General features: G+C 42.3%; 1 protein-coding gene across 1 annotated transcript in view; it reads right to left on the bottom strand.

Moving 5' to 3' along the window:
* The window catches only part of GPR158 (G protein-coupled receptor 158), a 336,112-nt gene extending 318,120 nt beyond the window's left edge, over positions 1-17,992 (bottom strand). Inside the window, exon 1 of the mRNA XM_054020723.1 lies at positions 16,990-17,992. Within this exon, the coding sequence (XP_053876698.1) occupies positions 16,990-17,861 (872 nt within the window). The 5' untranslated portion in view covers positions 17,862-17,992. The remainder of the gene's footprint in view (positions 1-16,989) is intronic.
* Between the last annotated feature and the right edge of the window lie 5,624 nt (positions 17,993-23,616).

Genomic DNA, 23,616 nt, shown 5'->3' with positions numbered 1-23,616 from the left:
TACTCCATTGCAAACTCTTTGTATTATCCAATACACACAGCACCTTAGCCTAGGCAGACCAGATAGCAAGTGTGAAAAATCGGGACGGGGTGGGGGTAATAGGCAGGGCCGGCTCCAGGCACCAGCTTGCCAAGCAGGTGCTTGGGGCGGCCATTCCGGAGAGGGGCGGCACGTCCAACTATTCGGCGGCAATTCAGAGGACGGTCCTTCACTCCCGCTCAGAGCCAAGGACCTCCCGCCGAATTGCTGCTGCAGATCGCGATCGCAGCTCTTTTTTTTTTTTTTTTTTTTGCGCCGCTTGGGGCAGCAAAAACCCTGGAGCCGGCCCTGGTAATAGGAGTCTATATAAGAAAAAGCCCCAAATATCGGGACTGTCCCTATAAAATCGGGACATCTGGTCACCCTACCTTAGCCCCAGGCCTGATTTTTCATTTGAATTACTTGCCTCATTTAGTTACCATTTCAATTTCCCATTTTGAATCACGTGATTTCTGTTCTGTGTTTCACTGATTGACTGAGCAGTCACTTTGCCAAAGCTACCTCCCATCACTCCCGGCTTACATCTTCACATCTGTCCGCAGCCCCATCACACTACCCTCAGCATGTTTCTTTGATGCATCTGCTGACTGACCTTCACCTGCCTGCTCTCCCTCCAGCTCAGACAACACATACCAATAACCAGAGCTAGCCAAAAAAGGAAATATGTTTGACAAAAAGTTTGAAATTTCAAAGTCATTTTCCCTCTGAAGTGATTTTTTGTCTTAGTTCATCCCCTGCCTTGGTCTTTGGGGAGAGGGCAGCTCACAAATAATGGGATCCCCAAGTGGGCGTTTCTGATTTCTCCCACATGTGGAAAACACAATTTGTGTGATTTTGTACAAGTCCTCTGACCTTGAGTCTCTTCTTACCATTCTCTTCAGAGGCATGGGATCCCACTAGGGAACAGACAAACCTCCACCAATGAGGCAAGGACTCCTCTACCCAGTCCCCAAAAGAAACCTGTGCAATGGACCCGTGAACCTGACCTCAAGCCCCTGAAGGGGATCATGGTCCAGTGGTTAAGGTGTTAGCAAGGAACCCAGGAGTCCTGGCTTTGAGTATCCCAGACCACACAGCAGGTCTCAGACAAGTTATTTAACCTCTCAGTGCCTCACTTATATCCTTTACCTCACCGGGGTGCTGTGAGGATAAATACATTAAAAAGATTGTGAGGTGCCCAGAAACAACAGTAATATAGGCCTGATAAATTCCTTAGATTGATAGGAGCCAGCCTCCCAGACAAAGATACTGTTTCTAAATCCAACATCCCATCTGCATACCTGAGTATGAACTTCCTAGCCACCAGATGTGTAGCAGAGCCCTTCTCCTCTCCCCCACAGCCCCCTTAACCATCTGCTTCTGGTTCTAAAGCACCCGTACAACATAGTCCTGCTGCATAGTAGCTCGGTGACCACAACACATAGTCCTTTGCTACACATTCTGGAGCATCTTTGGGGCCTGATTCTCTGTTGCCCTGTGTTTTGTATATTCATTTATACTAGTATAAAGCAAGGGTACAATGCCAACATTCTGACTCAATAGCATTTTACACCCTCTTTACCCTGATGTAAATGATTTCACAAAGTGAAGGACAACAGAGAATCAAGTCCTTGGTGTCTAGGAAATTCAGAAGGATGCTTCCAGTATATACACCAAATAAACGAGCAAGCACTCTCTCAAGAATCATACTCATGTGCCAGGAACTTAAAAGCTTTCATCATCAAAAGTTTCTCCCACAGTATTAGAAGATTCCTTCCACTGAAAACAGACTGATCCAATTTCCAATTAATCACACTGCCTTATAAACACCTCAAAAGGGACAGTATGAAAAGCAAAAAATGTTCAAAGTGCAGCTACCTAGCTTTAAAAAAGAGAAAAGAAGAGAGTTTCCTTCCTTTCTCTTAGAATAGTCAGTGGAATGAATTAGTTCTGAGGAGATTTATATTCATCTTCAGAGATTATATACCTGTTACTAGTATTTGACTAGTATTGTGTGTTTAATTATAAAGGTTTTAGTGCAGTGTTTTTGTAAGGGATATTATATAATAATTGTGGGACAATGCCACACTAAAATGTCATAGTAATTAGAATAACTTGCAGAGCATAAAGTTAGCAAACTTCGATGTTGAATCCTCAAGCTCATTAAAGTTTCAAACAAGCCGAACTATGCTAAAAAGCACAGCCTCATTTTGCAGCCAATTACTTTATAAAAAAAAAAAAAAATACCACTGCAAAGTCTTAATTTCCACTACCAAATACAGTGATAGCCTTACAAGCTACGGATTGCCGGCCCAGCACTTTCAGCCAGTACTCATGGCCTTCTTGGATCTGTACCCCCAGTGAAGTGCATGATATCAGCTGTGGGGTCTCTAAATTTAACCTGCTAATTTCAGGTTAGGAATTCAATTGCTTAACATCAGTTTTTTAAAGAATGTGACATGTTTATTATGCCAACAATATTCCACACAAACAATTAAAACAATTAAAGCTATGTCTATAACACCTTAATCTTTTCAGTGATGTACAAACTAATTAATTTTCATGAGAGTCTAGTATGGTAGGAAATATTACTATCCCCATTTTACAGACGGAGATACAGGGTCACAAATGCACTAAATGACTTCCTCAAGTCCATGCAAGGAGTCAGAGGCATAGCCAGGATATAACTCAGGAACTCCTGACTTAATCCACTAGAACATGCAGCCTTTTTTGGTAAGAGCACAGTCTATACAAGTAAGACTGATCATCATAAAACAGGAACAGAGCAATAGATTCATTTAATCCTTTGGGCCATGTATGGCCAAATTCAGACCTGGTGTAAGCAAGTGAAACTCCAAAGTCAATAGTTACACTGACTTAGAGTCATCAATCAAGGAGATTTTATCTGAGATTCAAAATAAGTCACCACGTCTCAGACTCATTTTTACCCTCTTCATGTAAAACATCTTGAAGTACTTATTATGTTCATCCATAAATTATATAGTATTAGGCAGACATTTTTAAATTCATTCATTCATCATTATGAATTCATCGTTCATATTTAGATAAATACATTTAGTTCATATCTTTGTGCAAATCTACAACTATCCTATAGAATACATTCAGAAGTGCTTGTTGTATTTGCTTAAATGGGGGGTTGGGGATTGCTCAGCCCTCCACAGCCTGCTTCAATCCAAATCAAAAGATCTTCCATATTTCAGGTACCAAAAGGGTGAGTTTGGCCAAGAATAAGAAAATCTGGCTTACTAGTTTAGTATTTTATATGTGATGTAGGTGTGGGTGGATCAAGATTCCTGAGTAGAGTTTAATCCTCAACCTTAGACTTCACAGTGCTTCCAAGCCCCTGACCACATGCAAACAATAACAAACTGTCTAGGTAAATGTGATTGCTCACAGCATTCAGTTAGCTCCTAACTCTGCCCAACACAAATTTCACCAATCAGGTACATCATGCAGATTTGCACCATTTTTCTGGACCACTTTTGGGTCCTTAAAAACACATACATGCCAACAAATGGAGTTTGCGGGGTAGTCAGTCCTGCGAAGTGTTCATTCCAATGGGGTACTGCATAAACACAGGAGGAGTCCAGTCCTGCAAAGGAACTTGCAGGATTGCAGCCAAACTCACTTGCTCATGATAAAGCAGAGGCTTTTGCAACTGTTGGAAATTTCTCACAAACATTACCTAAATATTTTCTTCTACCTGCTGTGAAGAAACTGATTCACCTGCTGAAAGATCTGTGATGAGTCATCCTTATTAGAGCTGCAGCAGCCTCACCTAGGAGAGTTTATAGAAGCCTTAGGGAAGGAGGACTTTACTTCCTGTTAAGGAAGAGAACTTATCCCTTGTGTAGATTTTGTTTTTAATTGGTAGAAGGGAGGGTTATTCCCAACACTTTTTTTTTTCTAAAAAAGGTTGGGTGCATAAGAGAGAAATTAAGATGATTTAAGAATTTCCTAACCACTCTAAGAGTGGGGGTAAAACTGCAAAGCCTTTGTCTGCAAAGTGTGTGGTGAGCAAACTGTTGTACAATTCCTATCATGATTAAGAGCTATAAGGGGATGAAAAAGAGACCTGGAAAACAAAAGTGTAGCTAGAGGTGGTTACTTATGAGTACACAGGACTTAGAGCAATTAGGGACTGTAAATGCAGAACAAGCATTTGAATGTGATTGGACTTGTTTTAGACTGAGGAATTTGTAACTAAGTTACTCTACCCCTTAGTGCACTAGAGTAGTACATCATCCTAAGTGGTTTCCGCTTAGAGAAAAGTATGTTGGTTTTCAGCCTTTTCTACATGCAAGATAGTTGAAAAGTCCAACTTTATTCTGTGAGAAGTTTCAAGTGAAATGATTTTGTTCAAACATTTTCATGGAAAGTTTTCATTTCCTCAACAGAAGAAAAATTCAAAATAAGATTGTTTCAAATTGAAGTTATTTTTTCATTTTATTTTGGGTTTTCAAACCTAAACATTTCAATTTGAAACAAGACAAATTTGTTTTCAACTTTTTTAATTGAAAAAATTAAAACTTAAAAAAAAAACTTTTCACAACATTTTGATTTTGGCAAAGCTTCATTTTTTTATTTTAAAAGAGTGGACAAAACATTTATCAGTTCTAACCCACATTCCTGTCACCATTCAGATTCTTCCTCACTTCCTGCTTGAAGTCCTAATGTGACCAGTCTCTTTCCCCTCTCCCCATCCCTGGTGAATTGGTGAGGTTGGTAATCAGCAGAAAGGGGTGGTGGATTGTGTCAGAAGGACAGGGTAGAGGAAGAGAAGTTCCTATCAGGGAGGAGGAAAACAAAACTGGTAATGGTTCTTCCTAGAAGCAGTCAGAAACCTTCCTCTCTTCTACACACAGTGCAGCCCAACAATAAAACTAGGAAAGAGCAGGCACCAGCTTACCAAGCAGGTGCTTCGGACGGCCACACCAGAGAGGGGCGGCACATCCAGCTCTTCGGCGGCAATTCAGCAGTGGGTCCCTCACTCCACCTCGGAGCGAAGGACCTCCTGCCGAAGTGCCGCAGATCGCGATCATGGCTTTTTTGTTCGTTTGTTTTTTGTTTTGTGGGGGGTGGGGGGTGGCTGCTTGGGGCGGCAAAAACCCTGGAGCCGGCCCTGGGAAAGAGATTTCTCATGAGTAAAGCTGGGCAAATAATGGATTTTTCAGTTTACTAGCAATTCCAAAAAAAACCCTCCCCACAGCCAAAAAATGTAGTTTTGGGTCAAACTGACAAGTGGAAGTTTTCAACATGTTCAGTGAATCAAAAAGTCAGAAACAAAAGTTTGTCAGGGTGAATTAAATATTTCATTTTACCCAACTTGAAGGTTGTGATTTCAACTTCAGGTATTTTAACAAAAGCAGAGGACAAGATTCACAAAATGAGTACAGGAGCAGGTGCCTTCCTTATACACCTCTACCCCGATTTAACACGACCCAATATAACACGAATTCGGATATAACGTAGTAAAGCAGCGCTCCGGGGGTGGGAGGCTGCGCACTCCGACAGATCAAAGCAGTTCAATATAACGCGGTTTCACCTATAACGTGGTAAGATTTTTTAGCTCCTGAGGACAGCGTTATATCGGGGTAGAGGTGTAACTTTTAGCCCAGTCACTAGGGCACTCACCAAGGATGTGGGAGACCTGGTTTCAATTCCTGCCTAGGCTCTCCCTAATGTGGAGGAAGTATTTGAATTTGTGTCTCCTACATTCCAAGAAAGTGTCTAGCCACCAGGCTATTCTGATGTATGCCTGTCTTAGTCCGTCCTGTTGAAGCTGTTCCACATCGTATAATGAATTGAATTAATAACTGAAGCAGGGATCTGCGCTTGGGTCTGCCATATCTTGGATGAGTACCCTAACCATCAGGCTAGAGAGTCTCTCTCTAGGTACAGAGACATTGAAAAAAAAATCCAGCAGCAAGTCACAGTGAACTGGTCAACTGACTCAGGCTCTTGGGGCTTGTGCTACAGGACTAAAAACAGCAGTATGGATGTTGCCACTCAAGCTGGAGCCCAGGCTCTGAGACCCACCCAACTCACCGGGTTTCAGAGCAAAGGCTTTAGCCTGAGCAAGAACATCTATGCTGCTACTTTTAGCCCTATAGCATGGGCCCCAGTCACTTGGCCTTGGCTCTGAGACTTGATGTTGGGGGAGGAGGAGAGGTTACAGTGTAAATGTAGCTTCTCTCTCTCCCCCATCCATCTCTCTCGCTCTCCATCCCATCATGCCCAGCCCCCAAATGACTATTCGTTGTCATTCATAGTGGCAATTCAGAGCCATTCATGATTACAAGGAATAGTCACTGGCCCAGGGAAACTTTGTGGGAATGACTATAGCCTGCTTGTTGGGGCACTCCCCTGGGATGTGGCAGACTGCTGCAATCACTATTTAAAGATTTATACAAAGTGGAGTAGCTTCAATGGGAGAGACTGAGAAAGACACCCATACCCCCACGGCTACAGCAATTAGCTGGGAAGAGGGATGGGAGACTCACATTCAAATCCCTTCTCCATATCAGGCAGAGATGGGAATTGAACTTGGGCCTGCCACATCCCAGGTGAGTACCCCAACTGCTATGCTAAAAGTTATGAGACCACTTCCCTTAGCCAGAGCTACTCATGGGGATTAGGCAGTGTCCTAAGTAGTAAGGCCATCACTTTTACACTGTGCATCTTAACTATTTTTTTTACTAGGCCTCTCCAGCATGTGTTTCCCATCTCTGTATCTCTGTCTTATTTTAATTCCACAGTTCTGGTAAGCCAGTAATAGGGACTGGAACGGGGCTAACAGAGCTTTTTAATCTACTTGAGAGATGTAAAATAATTTTAAAATAGATTTGTGTGAGATATTTACAGAATATATCACCATAGTACAGTGTAGTAAAAGGTTTATTGGCATTCATTTGTGGTGACCTCCCTTTTGCATCCATCCCAGACATACCACACCATCATATGTACCGTGTAAAGCATATACAGCTATGTAGGATGATTATATATTTCTGAAATCTTTTACTGGTATTAATACAGTAGCTAACACAGGCTGGTTAGCTACCCACATTTTTAGTTATTTTTGATTCAGTATGCCGAAAAGGGAACATATGGAAAAAGACAACCTACTAGTACATATAGGGATCAACTACTTCCAAATGTTATATTTACAGAACTAGCTGGGAATAATTTTAGCTTTGCTATCTTGGTCCAAGTGATCAAGACACAAATGTCAATAGCATGATAGTAAAACTTGGCTTGTCGGCACATAGTATCAGTCTGATATTCACCCAGGCTGACAGAACAGCTTAGCTGAACCCAAGTCACAACCACAGTGATAAGTTAATAATAATATTAATGGTAATTGTAGACCATCTGGCAACTAAGTGTATTTTGTGCATTGAAAGCTAATCTCCTTATTACTATAAATATTCTGTTTTCTACCCTTGTTTTACAAAGCTGACACAAAATACTGCTTCAAGATTAGAGGGTCATATTTAACATTTTGGATTTCCACAGACAAGAAATTATTAGTTTGAATGATGTATAATGGAGAATTGTTGAAGAATGATGTCATCAAGGATTTTCCGTCAGGTCAGAAGGTTTGATTTAAGAAGCTTTCATGTCTGCCTTAATTTCCAGCACCACTGTTTGTTGACATTCTGTCTGCTTCAAAATCAGTGCCAGTAATTGATTTAAGCTTGTTTTCCCAGCTTAGTGGTTATCTTGATATTTTCAGTAGTTATACTTCATTGTAACAATGAGTTACAAACTTTTGCGTCTGCAGGAGAATTTTTGACACCAGTGTCACTCTGTAAAATAGAAAGAGTATATTTCCTTTTCACAGTACTGCTTACAAGTAGAAGCGCACAGAATGGTTTGCCAAACATTTAAACAGTGACAAACATGGTCCTTCTATCTCCTAGATTTTAGGAGTCTTTTTGTCAAAGAGGTCAAGTCTCAGTTGAACAGGAATGCAGTTTGTCTAGTGCTTACCTATATAAAATTAAATGCACATGAGCAGAGGACAAATAAAAATGAAGAGATGTCAAACATATCAATAAAAGATCCTTGTAATCAGTTCTGCTTATAGTCTACCCATATAAGCTACACAAGCCTCTTAGTCAAGAAGATATGAGGAGAGACAAAGAATTAGCAAGACTTCCAGCAAGTTAGAGCTAGATGTGAACATATAAAGAGGACACAACCTTTAAAGGGGAATTTGGAAAAGCTCTCTAGGTTATATTCATGCTTTGTAAAGGCTTCAACTGTGAAATATATATTTCTTTTGAAAGATGCTAGACTGACCTCCTAAGCTAACCATTCTGGGCATGAAAGGATTCTGCATAACTAAGTGGAGTATAAACACTTCTGTTATGTGCTATATTAGAAAACAGAGAAATCAATGTAAAGAATTTAAAGGATCAAACACAAACATCACAGTGCTTCTCCCAGCTAAAGACAAGCTTTAAGGCCGGGCTGTCAAGTGGTAGAGAGGATGTCATTCCTTGGCTCCAGAACTCTTCCTAGAGGCCCTTCCTGACTCTTACTACCAGACTCAGGCTCCCAACTCCCTACAGTGCATCCTTCTTACCATGTGCTGCGGAAGAATTGATTAATTCCCCACAGATGGTGCAGCCTGACTACTCTGCAAATCCCTGCACTGCTAGACAGATACATACACATAATTAATTAGTTTGGACAAGATTTTCAAGAGTCACTAGTGATTTTGGGTGTCAATTTTTGGTTGCCCAACTTGAGACACCTTAAAAGGATCTTGAGTCCTCAGAACTTTCTGAAAATCAGGCCCCTTCAAGGTGTCTCTAGCTGGTTTCCCAAAATTACCAATCACTTTCTAAAAATGTTAGTATAAAATTTACAAGTGTGCCCAAGTGACTTAGGTGCCTATATCACATAGAAACCTAAGTCTCATTGATAGTCAAAGTGCTTAAGTCACTTTGGAAAACACTCGGCCATTTTTAAAAATGTTGGTCTATATGTAAACACATGATTGCCACTTAGAGCTTCAGATGATAATAGGGACTTACTGTATGTGTGGCAAAGAATAGGATTTTGATCTGTTCCCCCCACTACAATTCAGTTTTCATTAATACTGAGACAGATTTTTCTAAGACCTTAGCAATAGCACTATTTTTGTTTTTCAACATACATTTTCATAGGAGTACCAACTTTCACTAAAAATAAACCTGATCAGAGAACAGGGGATAGCAATGTGGGCACATGAATTAGGATTCACCTGCAAAGGAAATCCCCATGGGCCTTTGGAACAGTATTACAAGTGTGGAGTAGTTATATCTGAAAGAAGATTAGAATCCTCAAACTCATTGACAACATAGCCTTCAGATCTATGGCATACATTGCTGCATATCTGGGGATTTCCCTGTAATTAAATCAAAAGAGCTTCTTAAAATAGTCCCTCTTTCTTAAATTACTACTTGGCTGAATTCTGCCATCAGGGACAGCCTTGCACATGGGGACTTCTGTGTCCACAAATTGAGACTGTGGATTGAAGGAATAAAAAGTGGTAAAGATCAAGGGGCAGATCCTCAGTTGGTGTAAACTGTCAATGCTCCACTGAAGTCAATAGAGCTCTGACAATTTACCCAGATGATGTGCTGTCATGGGGGAGGGGAGGAGAAATAATAGAAGTTTGCCCCAAAGAGCAGGTTCTTTCTAGTCTTCCTTCCAAATGTTCAAACCCAAAATAACCCTCACAAATGTAACGTGCACTTCAACCCTGTCCACATTTTAGTCCTCACACAAAACCACACTGTTGCTGTGTTTCAGACTGAATTCCAACAGTCCAAGATTCCAGCAGTGACTCAAGAAGATTTGTTGGTTTTTAATTTATTTATTTATTGTTCCTCTTCCCTAACCTCTCCCTATCTGTCTCTCCTTAGTCTTGTGAGCTCCTTAGGGCAGGGACCATCCATTCGTAGATGTCTGGAGAACATTGTGGGTGCTACGCTAAACAGATAATAAATTATCCATATCATAGTAATGGGCTTTCTCTGATCCCACCAGTTGCTGTCCTTTCATGGCCATAAAGCCAAACGTTTTGAAATGTTTAGGAAGTAAATGCTTAAAATGATCCATTTATTATCTTCAAAGTCAAATCTATTGTCCCCCTTCCACTCCCAACTTATTATGGGTCATAATATCTTAGGATAAGAAGGTATCAATTTCACCATTTTACAATGTTTTTAGGATTATAGAACTAATATGTGAAGTCATGTACATTTAGCATGTAATCCTCCATAAACCTTATCCTATGTCTTTCCTTCACTATTTGAAATATTGCAGACTGGATTGTAGAGTTTAGGGAATTAGAAAACTAGCTTAAAATGTGAGAAAGGAATTAAGGTAAGGACTTGAATCACCTATAAAGGGGAAATATTAATGGCCAAATTATTTTCTTTCATTTATTCAGGATTTATTTTGACCTATCTTTGAAAAATTTTAATAACAAACTTGATTCCTGTTACATATTTAACAAACTAAGAAGCTACGTAAACTATTCCCTGGGAAATTGTTGTTTGTTCATATATATGAATTTTCCTCCATGGATTTAGTTGCTTTCAGTAATGCACTTCAAACTAAACACCATTCTACATGCCTTAATATGGGTTAGGTCCAATTCCTGCTGAAATTGGAATGATGGCTCAGTGAATTCCACTATCTTTATGGAAAGAATGACCAGGTTTGACTATACAGCAGAAAAAAATCAATGGACATTAGGCACCTAAATACATTTGAGGAACTGGATCTAAAAGTCAGAAAGACAAGCATCAGAAAATAAAAAACAGTACTTGGTCAGCTGAATTTGGTAGTCCATTTGTTTTCTGTAAATGCTCCAGCACATAGCATCATTCAAAATAAATGGTCAACCTGCTGATAATGGGCATTGAATTGCCAAATGAATCATCTTTCAGATGTACTCTCCTAATAGTTCTTCTTTAAAAAACAAACAAAAACAAAAAAAATTAAAGAAAGAAAACTCGCAGATACTGTACCAGACTCAAAAAGGAAGCAGTCTGGACTTGTTACAATAGCGGGAAAGGGAATGCCTGTGGCCTTACGATATTCAGGCCTAGTGTAAGATACTGATGAGTAATAGTCATGATCACTGCCCACAATGTTAGTGCATTACAAGAGGATATTAATGAAAATGAGGGCTGTATTCAAGATACTATTTAGAACTGAAAAGGGAACCATTAATGGCTAGTCTACTGAATACCAAACTGTGCGGTTAACTTCCACCAGAGCTATCCACCCTCCCCGTTGGCCCACTAATCATCTGCAGTTGTAGAAGCAATGTACTAACATCCAACTCCCTCTCCAGAGGTCAAATATGCACTTCTAGAAAGTAAAATGCATCCACAGTGGGGAACACATACGCAAGTTTCTTCACACCATTTAAATTCTGCAGTGGGGTTGCACCAGGGCCAGCTAAACATGAGGTTTCTGCACCATAGAAGGTGATTCCAGGTAAGTATATAATGGAGGTCTGGTAATTACACTGAGAGGGGTCCACAAGATTCATGACAAATCCTATTGCTCCACCACTCTGTGCAGGAGTAGCAACTGCAGAGGGACTGAGTTCTAGCCCTTTCTGTGCCCACGCTTTAGATGGTGAACGCCATCCCTAAAACCTCATTACTCAGGCTTTATAAGGAGAAGGAGGAGGCAGGATGGTGGTGGGAGAATTTCACTATATGGTGCATTTAGCCTCTTTAAAAAATCTATCCTTGCGACCAAATGTATGTTTTCCCAAATGGTAAAATAAAGCACTGCCATTGCCACTGTGTGATGAACAGTCCCTTCTAAAAAAATCTCCAAGCCAATAGAAGTGACTAAAAATATAACAGGTTTCTAAGGAAATAAGAGGTCCAAGCTATTTTAGAACTATTTAAGCAGTGATTATCTTAAAAGAGCTGGGATATTATCATGCGTATTTTGAGTTCTCTTTAGTTTCTCAGCTTCATTTTAATATTGGCCTACTTTGCTAGCCTTTGCAAGACAAGATATTGGACCATATTTTCTTCTAAATTCTTTTTCTGGGGCTTCACCTCAGGTAGTCTGTTTTCCAGTTCCTGGGGCAGAACTGTCTAGAACAGATGACAAGATGTCTTCAGCAGAGGGTTCTACCCTTGCAGGTCACTTCCTCTGGCAGTGCAGAGTACAGAGGCCTTCATGGCCCAGAGTAAGAGGTTACTCTTTAAACTCTTTATGGTTACATTTTCAGAATGCCATTGAAGAAGGGTCTAGCAACAAATAGCAACAGCTATTGGACAGAAATAGTAGTCATTTGTCCACTCTATATTTGTGGTAGTACTCATGTTCAACCAGGAGAAACAAATTCTACTCTCTTTTGCACAAATGTAGGTCTGAAACATTTCTGCAGACTTTCGTGGGATTACTCCAGATCTACTTGGGTGTAATTAAGAGCAGAGTTTAGCCCTGTGTTTTTAATAATATGAGGTGTCCATATACTATTCACAGCATTGCTCAAAGTTCATTGCTCTGTGACCCCCTTCTGACAACAAAAATTACTACATGACCCAAGAAAGGAGGACCGAAGCCCAAGCCCCGTCACCTGGGGAGGGTGAGCAAAGCTCAAGGGCTTCATCCCTGGGCTGGGGGGCTGTAACCTGAGCCCCAGTGCCCAGGGCTTCAGTCCTGGACGGTGGGGCTTGGACTTTGGCTTCAGCCCGGACCCCAGCAAATCTAACACCAGGCCTGTTGACCTCATTAAAAGGGAGTCACAAACCACCTTGGGGTCACAAACCACAGTTTAAGAACCGCTGCACTGCAATGCATTCATATAAATACAAGCAAAGGCAAACTCCTCTTCTGTAAGCCTAAAGAATACTCTTCCATCAAGAAAATTAATGTCTCACTGTGTCACACCATGCATACAGTATCATACTCCAGAGATAAGCAAGCAAGCAAGTGTATAAAAAGTTAGAAGATGTTTACAGTGGGCATGCACTAAATTACCGCTACTGCTCTCATGCCAGACAACGAATGGAAGCAGCATTAACGCATCCCTAACAGATGGTTCACAGACACATTTTGTTGGGGAGAATCAGTGTAACTTCTTCAAAAGAAAGAAACCAGCATATACGTGTTTTGTTAGCATATGGGCTTTAAATAGGAATTTGAAATTTAAAACATGTTGTGTCACTCAATGACAGATGGAAAGGGGAAATAAAAACCTATTCTGGGAGGCAACTTATGGTGATTAATACTAATGTTGTAATGACTATGTCGAATTTTTCACTCCGTTTCTGATTTCATATTTTTAATTGACTTCTTCTTTTAAAAAAGTATTGGGGTTTGGACTGCCTAACTTTGGACCTAAGAATTATAGAAAATCTTGTGCAATATTAGAATAATTTATGTTTTTAAAAAACTACAAGGCTAATCTTTTGTTTTCTATAAACTAGAATAATGTATTTTTAGAGCTGTCAAGCGATTAAACAAATTAATGGTGATTAATCACGCTATTAAACAATAATAGAATACCATTTATTTAAATACTTTTGGATGTTTTCTACATTTTCAAATATTTTGATTTCAATTACAACACAGAATACAAAGTGTACAATGCTCACTTTATATTTATTTTTATTACATATATTTGCACTGTTAAAAACAAAAGAAATAGTATTTTTCAGTTCATTTAATACAAGTACTGTAGTGCAATCTCTGTATCATGAAAGTTGAACTTACAAATGTAGAATTATGTACAAAAAATAACTGCATTCAAAAATAAAACAATGTAAATTTAGAGCCAACAAATCCACTCAGTCCTACTTCTTGTTCAGCCAATCGCTCAGACAAACAAACTGGTTTACATTTGCAGGACATAATGCTACCTGTTTCTTGTTTACAATGTCATCTGAAAGTGAGAATAGGCATTATCTCCCATAAATGTAAATAAACTGTTTGTCTTAGCAATTGCCTGAACGAGAAGTAGGACTGACTGGACTTCCAGGCTCTAAAGTTTTACTTTTTTTTTTTTTTTTTTTTTTTTGAGTGCAGTTATGTAACAAAAAAGTCTACATTTGTAAGTTTCACTTTCACGATAAAGAGACTGCACTATAGTATGAGGTGAATTGAAAAATAGTATTTCTTTTGTTATTCATTTTTACAGTGTACATATTTGTAATAAAAATAATAATATAAAGTAAGCACTGTACACACTGTATTCTATATTGTAATTTAAATCAATATATATGAAAAAGTAGAAAAATATAAAAAAAAATTAATAAATTTCAATTGGTATTCTATTGTTTAACAGTGCAATTTAAACAGCGATTAATTTTTTTTTTAGCTAATCGCGTGAGTTAATTGACAGCCCTAGTATTTTTCCAATATTTTGTAGAATATCTTTGTATGTATATTTTAAAGTACAAGCTCATCTTTCATGTATCACTCCACAAATTGAAAACAGGAAATAAAACATTTGACCCTGACAGTGTAAATCAAATGTATATACTTCTCCCCACCCCAATGACATACAATATTTACCAGAAACATTTAACAACCTGTATTTCAGTTGTTTTTTAACAATAATAAAACATACATAATAGTTTAATTACCTTTAATATTAACCTTTCAACACAATAGAATCTGTTTTAAACATGCTAACAACATGGCCCCTTTCAGTATCTTCAAATGAAAAAAAAAAAAAAAAGAGAGTGATGATGAACATAGAACTCCAAAAACATAGGTGTATAATAGCTGCCCAGAGGTGCATAAAATTGTTGCAATGGACTCTGTATCTAGTTAATCATTGTTATGCCAACATGCTAAAAAGCACATTTATGAGGTGGCAGGGTGGGAAGGCTGCAGAGGTAAAGGAAATGCTTTGTATTGCTACCATAATGACCTCTATTGGTGTGGCAAGTATTGCTCCAAAATGGACCTGGTATATTGCCTGGAGTGGAGAGGGCTATCACAGTGTGGGCCTACATCACAGAGATGTGTCTGTGGCAAGGCTGGGGCTGTACCCAGTCCAGCAGATGTGTTCTTTGGTAGGATGAAGAGAAGTTTTAAGGGATCATGTGGATAGAATCCTGGCATGAAACAGAGTTACTTTAAAGCTCTAGACCCTCCGCTGCGTCAGGGCCTGATTCTGCTCCTGTTGAAGTCAATGGCAAACCTCCTATTGACTTCTACGGCGCAGGATTAAGCCCTAAGTAAAGATCTTAGTTCTTAGATGGACGGAGCTGAAGGGGTCAGCCAAAAGCCAGATAGCACTTGTTTAGGGATGAATAAACTTTTATGGATTATATGTTCCCCCTCCGCCCCAACAAGAGAAGGCTCCATGCTGTGCACCACTGCATGTACAGTCATCTCCATTTATCCATACCTATAAATTCACTGAGTGTAAAAACAACGGATGTCAGTGAAACACCAGCACTTTTCTGGCATATGAACTCATCTTGTGCTGTGCTGGGCCAAGCTCTGAAGAAATTATAAAAGAGCAGCCAAGTTGATTTTTGCCCTTCTGAGAAGTTCGGCAACAAGGAGCTTGCAGCTGGGCTCAACTCTTGTTAATCCAATCAATACAACATGTGAGAAGAGTTCAGGGTACAAGAGCATCATTCCACTGGAGAAGAGTCACTCTCTATTGGGCTGGAGTTTTCAGAGACATTTGGCCATATTCATCCTTGGTTTGACTCTAGTGGATTTCATACTAAGCCTAGAAAACCGTAATTCACAAAAATGTTTGGCTGAATTGCACTTGTTGTCATTGCTGTCTGGCCTCCCTACCTTGAGTGCCGGTAAAGCATATAATGTACCTCTTTGTTCTTGGCTACCTCTGTTCAACAGCTGATTCCCAAAGTAAAGGGGCACCAAATACACAAAAGAAGCTTTGCACCTCTATTTTACCCACAAAAAGGCTAAAACCCACTTCAGGAAAAAAAAGAAGGACACAGTGGGGAACTCAAAGGAACTCCAGTATGCATTATCTGGTGCTTTTCCTCACAACAAAAGTTCCTATGATCCCATCCATGGGCTCCAGCCTTCAGTCTTTACTCAGGCAAATCTCCTGATGATATCAAAGTATAAAGACTTCAGACTTGGGCCTTTGTACATTTTTCTCTACTGTTCACAGCCCATTGGCTATCAGGGAATAACTTGTATACAGCTATTTAAACATCCCATGTATCAGCTTTTATGACGTAAAATAGCAGAGGCATAAGGGAGCATTATATTACACGTTTATCTTTACAAAAAATATTAATATTTTACCTGTAGCCATCTAAGGATCTAACTATATGCATTGTGTTATGAACAGAGGTGACACAGGTTTATTCATCTGCATGTGCATTATTATCACCTTTGAGCACATCCCAGAGTGGATGGGTTTGAAAGACTATAAATTGCAGTTTGCAGAATAAAAATGATGTTTTCTGGCTGGTTAAAATTATGTCTGGGATTGTGCTGGTTTTAATTATACACCACAGTAACTAATGACACATCAGCGAACATTTAACTACCAACTCTGCATTCCTCCTGCAGTTAGAAATAACTAACTACAACAGGCAACTTCTCCTGCTTTCTTCTACACACAGACACACACCCTGCTTTCTGACCATGAAAATTACTCCCCCAGACTCAGGTGATTAGAGAAAACAGTATTTTATACATTGTCACAAAAAGTGATGCTTTTACCAGGCAACAGCTCCCTAGAGCATGGCAATAAAGAGCTCGGGCAAGGTCTGCCTCTAAAGGAAGTTTGATTTTGCTGTGTGTTTGATTGAGGGTGGGGGAGTTGTTCTAGAATTGGATGATCAAGTTAGTTGAGAGACAAGTTCCTGGGTGCCCCTTCCCTACAATAAACCCATCTGGAATTTGTGGCACCTTCCCAACACAACTCTGAGTACTAGTAACTATAGAAAGGAGTTCTCCTCCTACCTGAATTCGGGGAGAAGGTTTGGCTGCAGCCCATAAAAAGCTGCTGACAGAGTCACTAGCCATCCAGGTTTGTAATTCCCATTCTCACACTCCAGGTAGGGCGAGGACCATTTGATGTGGTTCTTATCTGCCGTGTGGCTGTACTTCTTCTTCCAGCTGCTCTCCAAAGTTTTAGGGCCCGGGGTTAAAACCTTCCTGTGCAGATGTGGCCTCCACTTGCGCTTCAAGCTGTGGAACCACTCGGTTTCGATCGAGGCATTGGCTAAATGGTGAGCTGTGGAGGACAAATCCTGCAGGAGGATCTGGGTCTCCTGCCGGCTGGCCTGGAGGAAAACCTGGGGAGCAGAGGACAAGGGCTCTACATTGAAAGTAATAGCTGCTCTGGATATGTTAGGGTTCCCTTCCAGGAGACTCCTTATCAAGGCTTGGTACCACCCCATGTCCTCCTGCAAGTTCTGCTCCCGGGATTTATTGCTCTGGAGGATCATGCTCAAGAAGTTGGTAGCGTGGAGGAGCGTGTCCAGGGCACCGTGCAAAGATGGGTGAGCGGTGAGGCGAGACTTCCCAGCCAGGCTGGCCAGTTCGTACCTCCGAGAGCAGTTGGCGCGCCCCAGTTCCTGGGAGTCCCCCGTGTAGAGGAAGGAGGCCACGTTTTGGGGCACCTCTTCGGTGAGCCTCTGCGCCAAGATGGTGCTCTCGGTAGATCTGCTCCAGGGAGCCGGGGGAGGATCCGGGCTCTTGATGTTGTTGTAAATAGGCTGTTTCCCTGTGATTGCTTTCTCTTTGTGGTGCACCGTCCGCCCTTGGCTGGATCCAGCCCCGACCCCCAGTTGGGCAAAGAGCAGGAGAGAGAGAAGCAGGCGCCGAGCCATGTCCTCGGATCTCGCAGGCACGGCTAGGTCCCTTTACTATTATTATCACGGCTATCCCCACCCACCCCCAGCAAGGTGCAAAACAACGATCAGTGGCAGTGGCGTGTCTTGACAAGGCAGCTGCAGCGGAAAAATTCAAGTCACCTGTGGCGATGCCCAGCGAGCGCGCCCTCTGCACGGTGGGCAGCGCTGGGAATTACGCAGCCCGGCTTCCGAGCAGGTTGCAGCCCGTCCCTCGCTCCGGGGAGAGGCTATAGTTAGCCTGCTTACGTCCTCATCCCCCCGCCGCTGCCACCGAGGTGTTCTAAGGCGCTGCACGCAGAGGCGGCCGCGCCCTCAGCCGAGCAGGTGGCAGGTCCCGTCTCCCACTCCGGACACACGCGCCTGGGCTCCGCATCCTGCGGGCATGGCGAGGGGCGCGCGGACGGTGCCGGGGAGGCGCGGGGCTGGGTCCTGTCGGACCGGCTCGTTCCTATGGAGCGGGCGCCGGGCTAACTGAGCGCTCGGGTTTCCCAGCCGAGAGAGCCACGCTCCGCCCTCTCCCGGCTGCGGGAGGCTGTTCACCAGGCTGCTCTGCCAGAGCCAACCCCTCATTACCGCTGGCCCCTTCCCAACCAGCCCTCGTAGGTGCACGCCCGCTGTCCCGCTCCCCGTATGGCCGGGTCGCCTGTCAGTCACCCGAGAGCCACTGGCGGGCCGGGAGGAAGGCGCTGTCCAGTGCTGGGTAAGGAGGCGGCGGCGCGGCTCGGGACCTGGCGCCCTGCGGGGGGTCCGCGGCTCAGCCTGCAGCTGCGGGGCCGGCCCAGCAGAAGGCGGGAAGTTGGGGCGAGGGTGTCTCCAGCCCCCTGTTCCTCCCCCTGCCCACGGGAGGGGGCCCGGCCCGGGCTGTGTGGAAGGGGAACAGGAGGGCGGCTCTCGAGTCGGCCCCCAGGAGAGGTTGAATAAAGGATGATGTATTTTAACTGGGTGGGGATGGGCGTAGATGAGTCGAATAGAGACATCTGCTGGATGGGCTTAAAACGATACCGCTGCTGCCTTAGCCAAACTGACTGCACTGGGAATAGATGAGAAACTCGGGTCAGTTATAGGTACGGAAGAAGAAGAAGAAAAGGAGGGTGGCTGAGCAGGGGATCAGGATGCTTAAAATACCCTTCGCTCAACACAGGGAGGAGCGCGCTCAGGCTTGGGGGGCTACAATTAACGCTCCAGGATCACTTTGGGGCCTGGCTGTCTGCTGTTATGAAGAGCATCTTCTTGTCATTTTCCAGCAAAATATATTCCTCATTAAAGAAGTAGGTTCATAGCACTGGCTAGGAAAAGGTGGATGGTACATGTCAGAGCCACTGTATATTCTTTTCATACGGCTCTCCCGGTGCACTGGAATCCAGGATCCCTGCTAGGCTTGTACTGGACTACTTATAGTCCAGGATAGATTGGATTGAGACATTTACTTTAGTTATAAAACAAATTCTGCTTCTGATTCCAGCAATTACTGCTTCAGCTACCAACCTCAATACCCCCCTTTCATTTCTTTTATCCTGCTGCTGACTCCACACCTATTTCTATAAAAAGCAACAGAGGGTCCTGTGGCACCTTTAAGACTAACAGAAGTGTTGGAAGCATAAGCTTTCATGGGTAAGAACCTCACTTCTTGCATCTGAAGAAGTGCCACAGGACCCTCTGTTGCTTTTTACAGATTCAGACTAACACCGCTATCCCTCTGACACTTGACACCTATTTCTATGTTGCCCCTTAAGCGTGGCCTGTCTTCCAAAATCTGTTTGCCTAGCTTTCACTTCATTCAGATTGCTCCCATAATCATACTTCTGCAGCATTATCTAACATTTTAAAAAGCACACATACAACTGAACTACCTAGATCTATCCTTGCCTAAACTGACTAACCCTGCAGTCATATTTCTGTAACCTGTGTCCTTCCTTGCCTTTTCAATCTTTTATTCTCCACTTTTCTGTTAACTCCATAATGCCAGCTCAGTGTTCACTCTCCCAGAATAAATCCTTTAATCCAGTGGTTTGCAGAGCACTTGCTTATGGTCCATGGAGGGCTGATAGATCACATGGTTTTCCTCCTTATTAAAAGACAACTAACATGCATTTAACATTTTATTACTTTTCCACATAAGCAACCTTTGTAATTGCCAGAGGGATGTTATGTGAACAGGAATGAGGCCCTAATCCAACAAAAATATTTAAGTACCTGTTTAACTTCAAGCATTGACTTCAGTGGACTATGTTCATGCTTAAAGTTTTATTACTAGATCAGAGCTCTGCAAAATTATGCATTGGAAGGGAGGTAGTTCATGACACACTGTAATGGGGCAAGGCACCCACCTCTCACAAGCATCCCTTTCTAGTCAGGTGTATCTGCAGCCTTTCCGTTTATGGTGATCCATCAGTGGTTTCTCAGGCAGTTTTTCAGTGACTCGGCCCTCCAGTTGAGTCACATACACTGTCTGTATGTGAAACAGAACAAACACTGGGATATACAGTGTTTAACTTGTCCTGGCCCTGGTATAGGGCCATACCCTCAGGGCTTCCTGCCTGGAAACCCTGTCTTCTTGTGGCCCTCCCTGGGCTCAGTACTACTCAGTCCCAGCAGTCAGCCAGGAGCTACTGCTTAGCTCCCCGATCCCTGTCCACACTGAGCTGTCCATGGTACTGCTGCTCTTTCAGCCAGCTAGGAGCACAACCCTCTCTCCTCCAGCTCCAGGCAGCAAGGGACAGGTGCTCAGCACTGCAGCTCCTTTTATATGGCTCTGCTGGGTACTGACTGGCTGCTCCCTGCAGCATCTCTCATTGGCTGCTTCCCCGCAACCAGTCTAGGCTGCTTGCAGGACTTCTCTTCTGCTCCTCTCTAGGTTGGGTTGTGGCAGGACCCTGAGGCCTCCAGCAGGCAGCCTCTGGGCCTAGCACACACCCCCACACACTATTAAATTGCAGTCTGCTCTTGTTTAATTTAAATATCTATTTTGGAATTACAAGAGAGTAGCTGAAAATGACTAGCTAAGGAGGGTCCATATTATCAGTTATGTTTTTATATACATAAACACACTGTAGCAGGAAGGTCTTATGACCAGATGGCTTAGTGGTCAGTTCATGGCCTTATAGTTTCTGTCAGCCAAGTCATCCCAGAGGGGGCACACTCTGCAGCCTCAACCACCCCCACTTGCTCCAATTTCTCCTCAATGAAAGAATGGGGGGGTTAAGGTAGGGGGATTCAGGCCCTCCCCTTCCACTGGATCCAAATCCAGGGCCCCAGGGGTTTATTAGAGTGTCTGTCTGTGCCTGGAGTCCCAATGGGGGCCAGCTGAGGTCACTCAATTAGGGTGAACTGCAAAGAATGGGGCAGATAATCCCCAAAGCTGGTGGATATTTTCAATACTTAGATTTATCAAGACAGCATAAAACAGCTTCTTTATTACCTCACTGATTGCCCAGAAGCCAACAACACAGTTCCCTTGAATTAACCCAGCCTCAGGCCTCCATCCAGGTACCCAAGTCAAATATGATGAAGATTTCTGAAAATCTTATTTCATCATATAAAAGAAAAGGTTCTACCAGTCCCAAAGGATTGGATACATTATCTCCCAGATTACTGAATATTCCAGATCTTACCCAAATACCCGCTTACAGCCAATTCTTATTAACTAAATTAAAATTTATTAAAAAAAGAAAAGAGTCATGGTTAAAAGATCAATATAAATACAGACATGAGTTCAATTCCTGAGGTGCAGATACATAGCAGAGATTGTGAGCTTTGTAGTTGCAAAGAGTTCTTTTAGAATTTAGTCCATTGGACTATAACCTATGTCCAATATCATATTCAGGGTGTTTCCAGCTGAACTGGGACCTCAATCTTGTGACTCAAACTTCCCCTGGTGAAGCTTAAGCAGATCTGAGATAACGGGATCAGGACCCAATGATCTTTTATACAATTTCAAGCCTACTTTGACAGGTTGGAATCTCTGGGGGAACAATTGGTAATTAGGGTGACTGAAGTAGGTCCATCACCAGTACTTAACTATACAAATTAACATAAGGCAATTGCCTGTTCATCCACCATTCACAGATGTTTTGCTATACATGAGATGAATACAGTGATATCCCGTGTTTACAATTCATTTAAATGCTAGGATGTTCTTTTGATCTCTGAATTATCAGAATACAGCATAGACAGGGACTGTTTATTACATTGTTGACTGTTACCTGGGGTTCTTTCAACCCAAAGCTCTTGGTAACTTTTATTCTGTGTGAGGTGGTGTCAGGAAATAAATTAAGGGAGACACGGCCATCTGAGTGATAGATGGCTGGCACAAACAGGACAAAACAAGAGTGCTTTCACTTAAAGCTAAACTTTACTTAGTCTCAAGCATTTACACGCGTCCGCAACAGGTTAGTCAAACACCCCCAACCCTTGATAATTACCAACGCTGAGTGTGGCTCTCAAGTGACACAGCGGCAGGCTTCTGGTGGCCAAATCTTCCATCTGCAGGTGGGGACCACAAGCTGTATCCAGAGGGAGAGTCCAAACAAGTCCCAAAAGAGTCCAACTACCTCAAACTTTTTCCCCTTATTTATACATTAGTAATAGAATGACATGTCCCTTAAAGAAAACTTGTTAAGTAAGCAGTTTCAATGCTCAAGCAGGAGGTTCTTTCTGATTATTGATTAACCAGGTGTGGGTTTTTCCAGAGTTTGCAGCCTTGAGGCCCCAATAGACATTCCTGGGGCACATCCTGCTCTCCTAAAATGCATGTATCAGCAACTTCAAACACAATTCTTATCAGGAAGGACGCAGGGTCAAGCTGCCCTTTCTGTGGCACCCAAAACCCCCTCCCCTACCCTCCTGCCTTGGTCAAGCTGAGACTGCTGACTAGGCTGCTTTTAGCAATAAGCCATAGTGGTTTCAGGCACTTTACTGGTTTGCCAAAATCTCCCCGTACATTGACCACTATCCATATATATGTAAATACACAAAAACACAAACATTATCTCCCCATCTGTCTTTAAGGATTGAATTTGAGTCATTCATTCTGCGGGATGTTTAACCCTTCCTGGTCATGAGTCACACCATCCCAGTTACTGAACTGCCCCAAACTACGTTTCCAGCTGGGTCACTTCTTACTAACTCGAAAGCAACTCAGTTTGAGGTATGATCACCGGCTAAGCAGATTCTCCTCTGTCTCTTAGTGTTCTCTTCAGTCAATTACTCTCTTTTAGGACTTTCAACTCTCCAAGAAAGCAGGGTGGGGGAAGGTCCAGGTCCCTATTTCTAAAGCAACCTTCACAAAGCTGTTGACACTCCTGCCACAGATCTCAGCATCAGCTTTGCTTCCTGGTGCCACATATAATTCATTCTCATTTCTCCTGGGCTACTAGTGTCCTTTTAAACTGTTCCTCCACTAGAACATGTATTGCACCTGGTGAGGGGTGCGGCCTTCTGTGATGCTGGCAGATCAGGTCATGTCACAGTCTATTCAGGCCAATTCACTTGTGTATTAGCATAGATCAAACCAATTGTTAAATGTATAAGTGTATTGAGTGTTTAAACTTCATAAAATCAATGGGATGTTATGTGTATTGTTTTCTCTTATCTGTATCCTGTTATGATGCATCAAACATTTATATTGTAATTTCTCCTGTAACTAAATAACTCATCAGACATCAGTGCAGAATTGGGAATGCTAATGAAGGACTTTATCAGAAAAAGTGCTAATTCCAAAGCAAATGGCCAT

Source organism: Malaclemys terrapin, chromosome 2 (genome assembly GCF_027887155.1).
Source record: "Malaclemys terrapin pileata isolate rMalTer1 chromosome 2, rMalTer1.hap1, whole genome shotgun sequence".
NCBI lineage: Eukaryota > Metazoa > Chordata > Testudines > Emydidae > Malaclemys > Malaclemys terrapin.
Note: the sequence above shows the minus strand (reverse complement) of the source record. Positions and strands in the feature narration are given on the sequence as shown.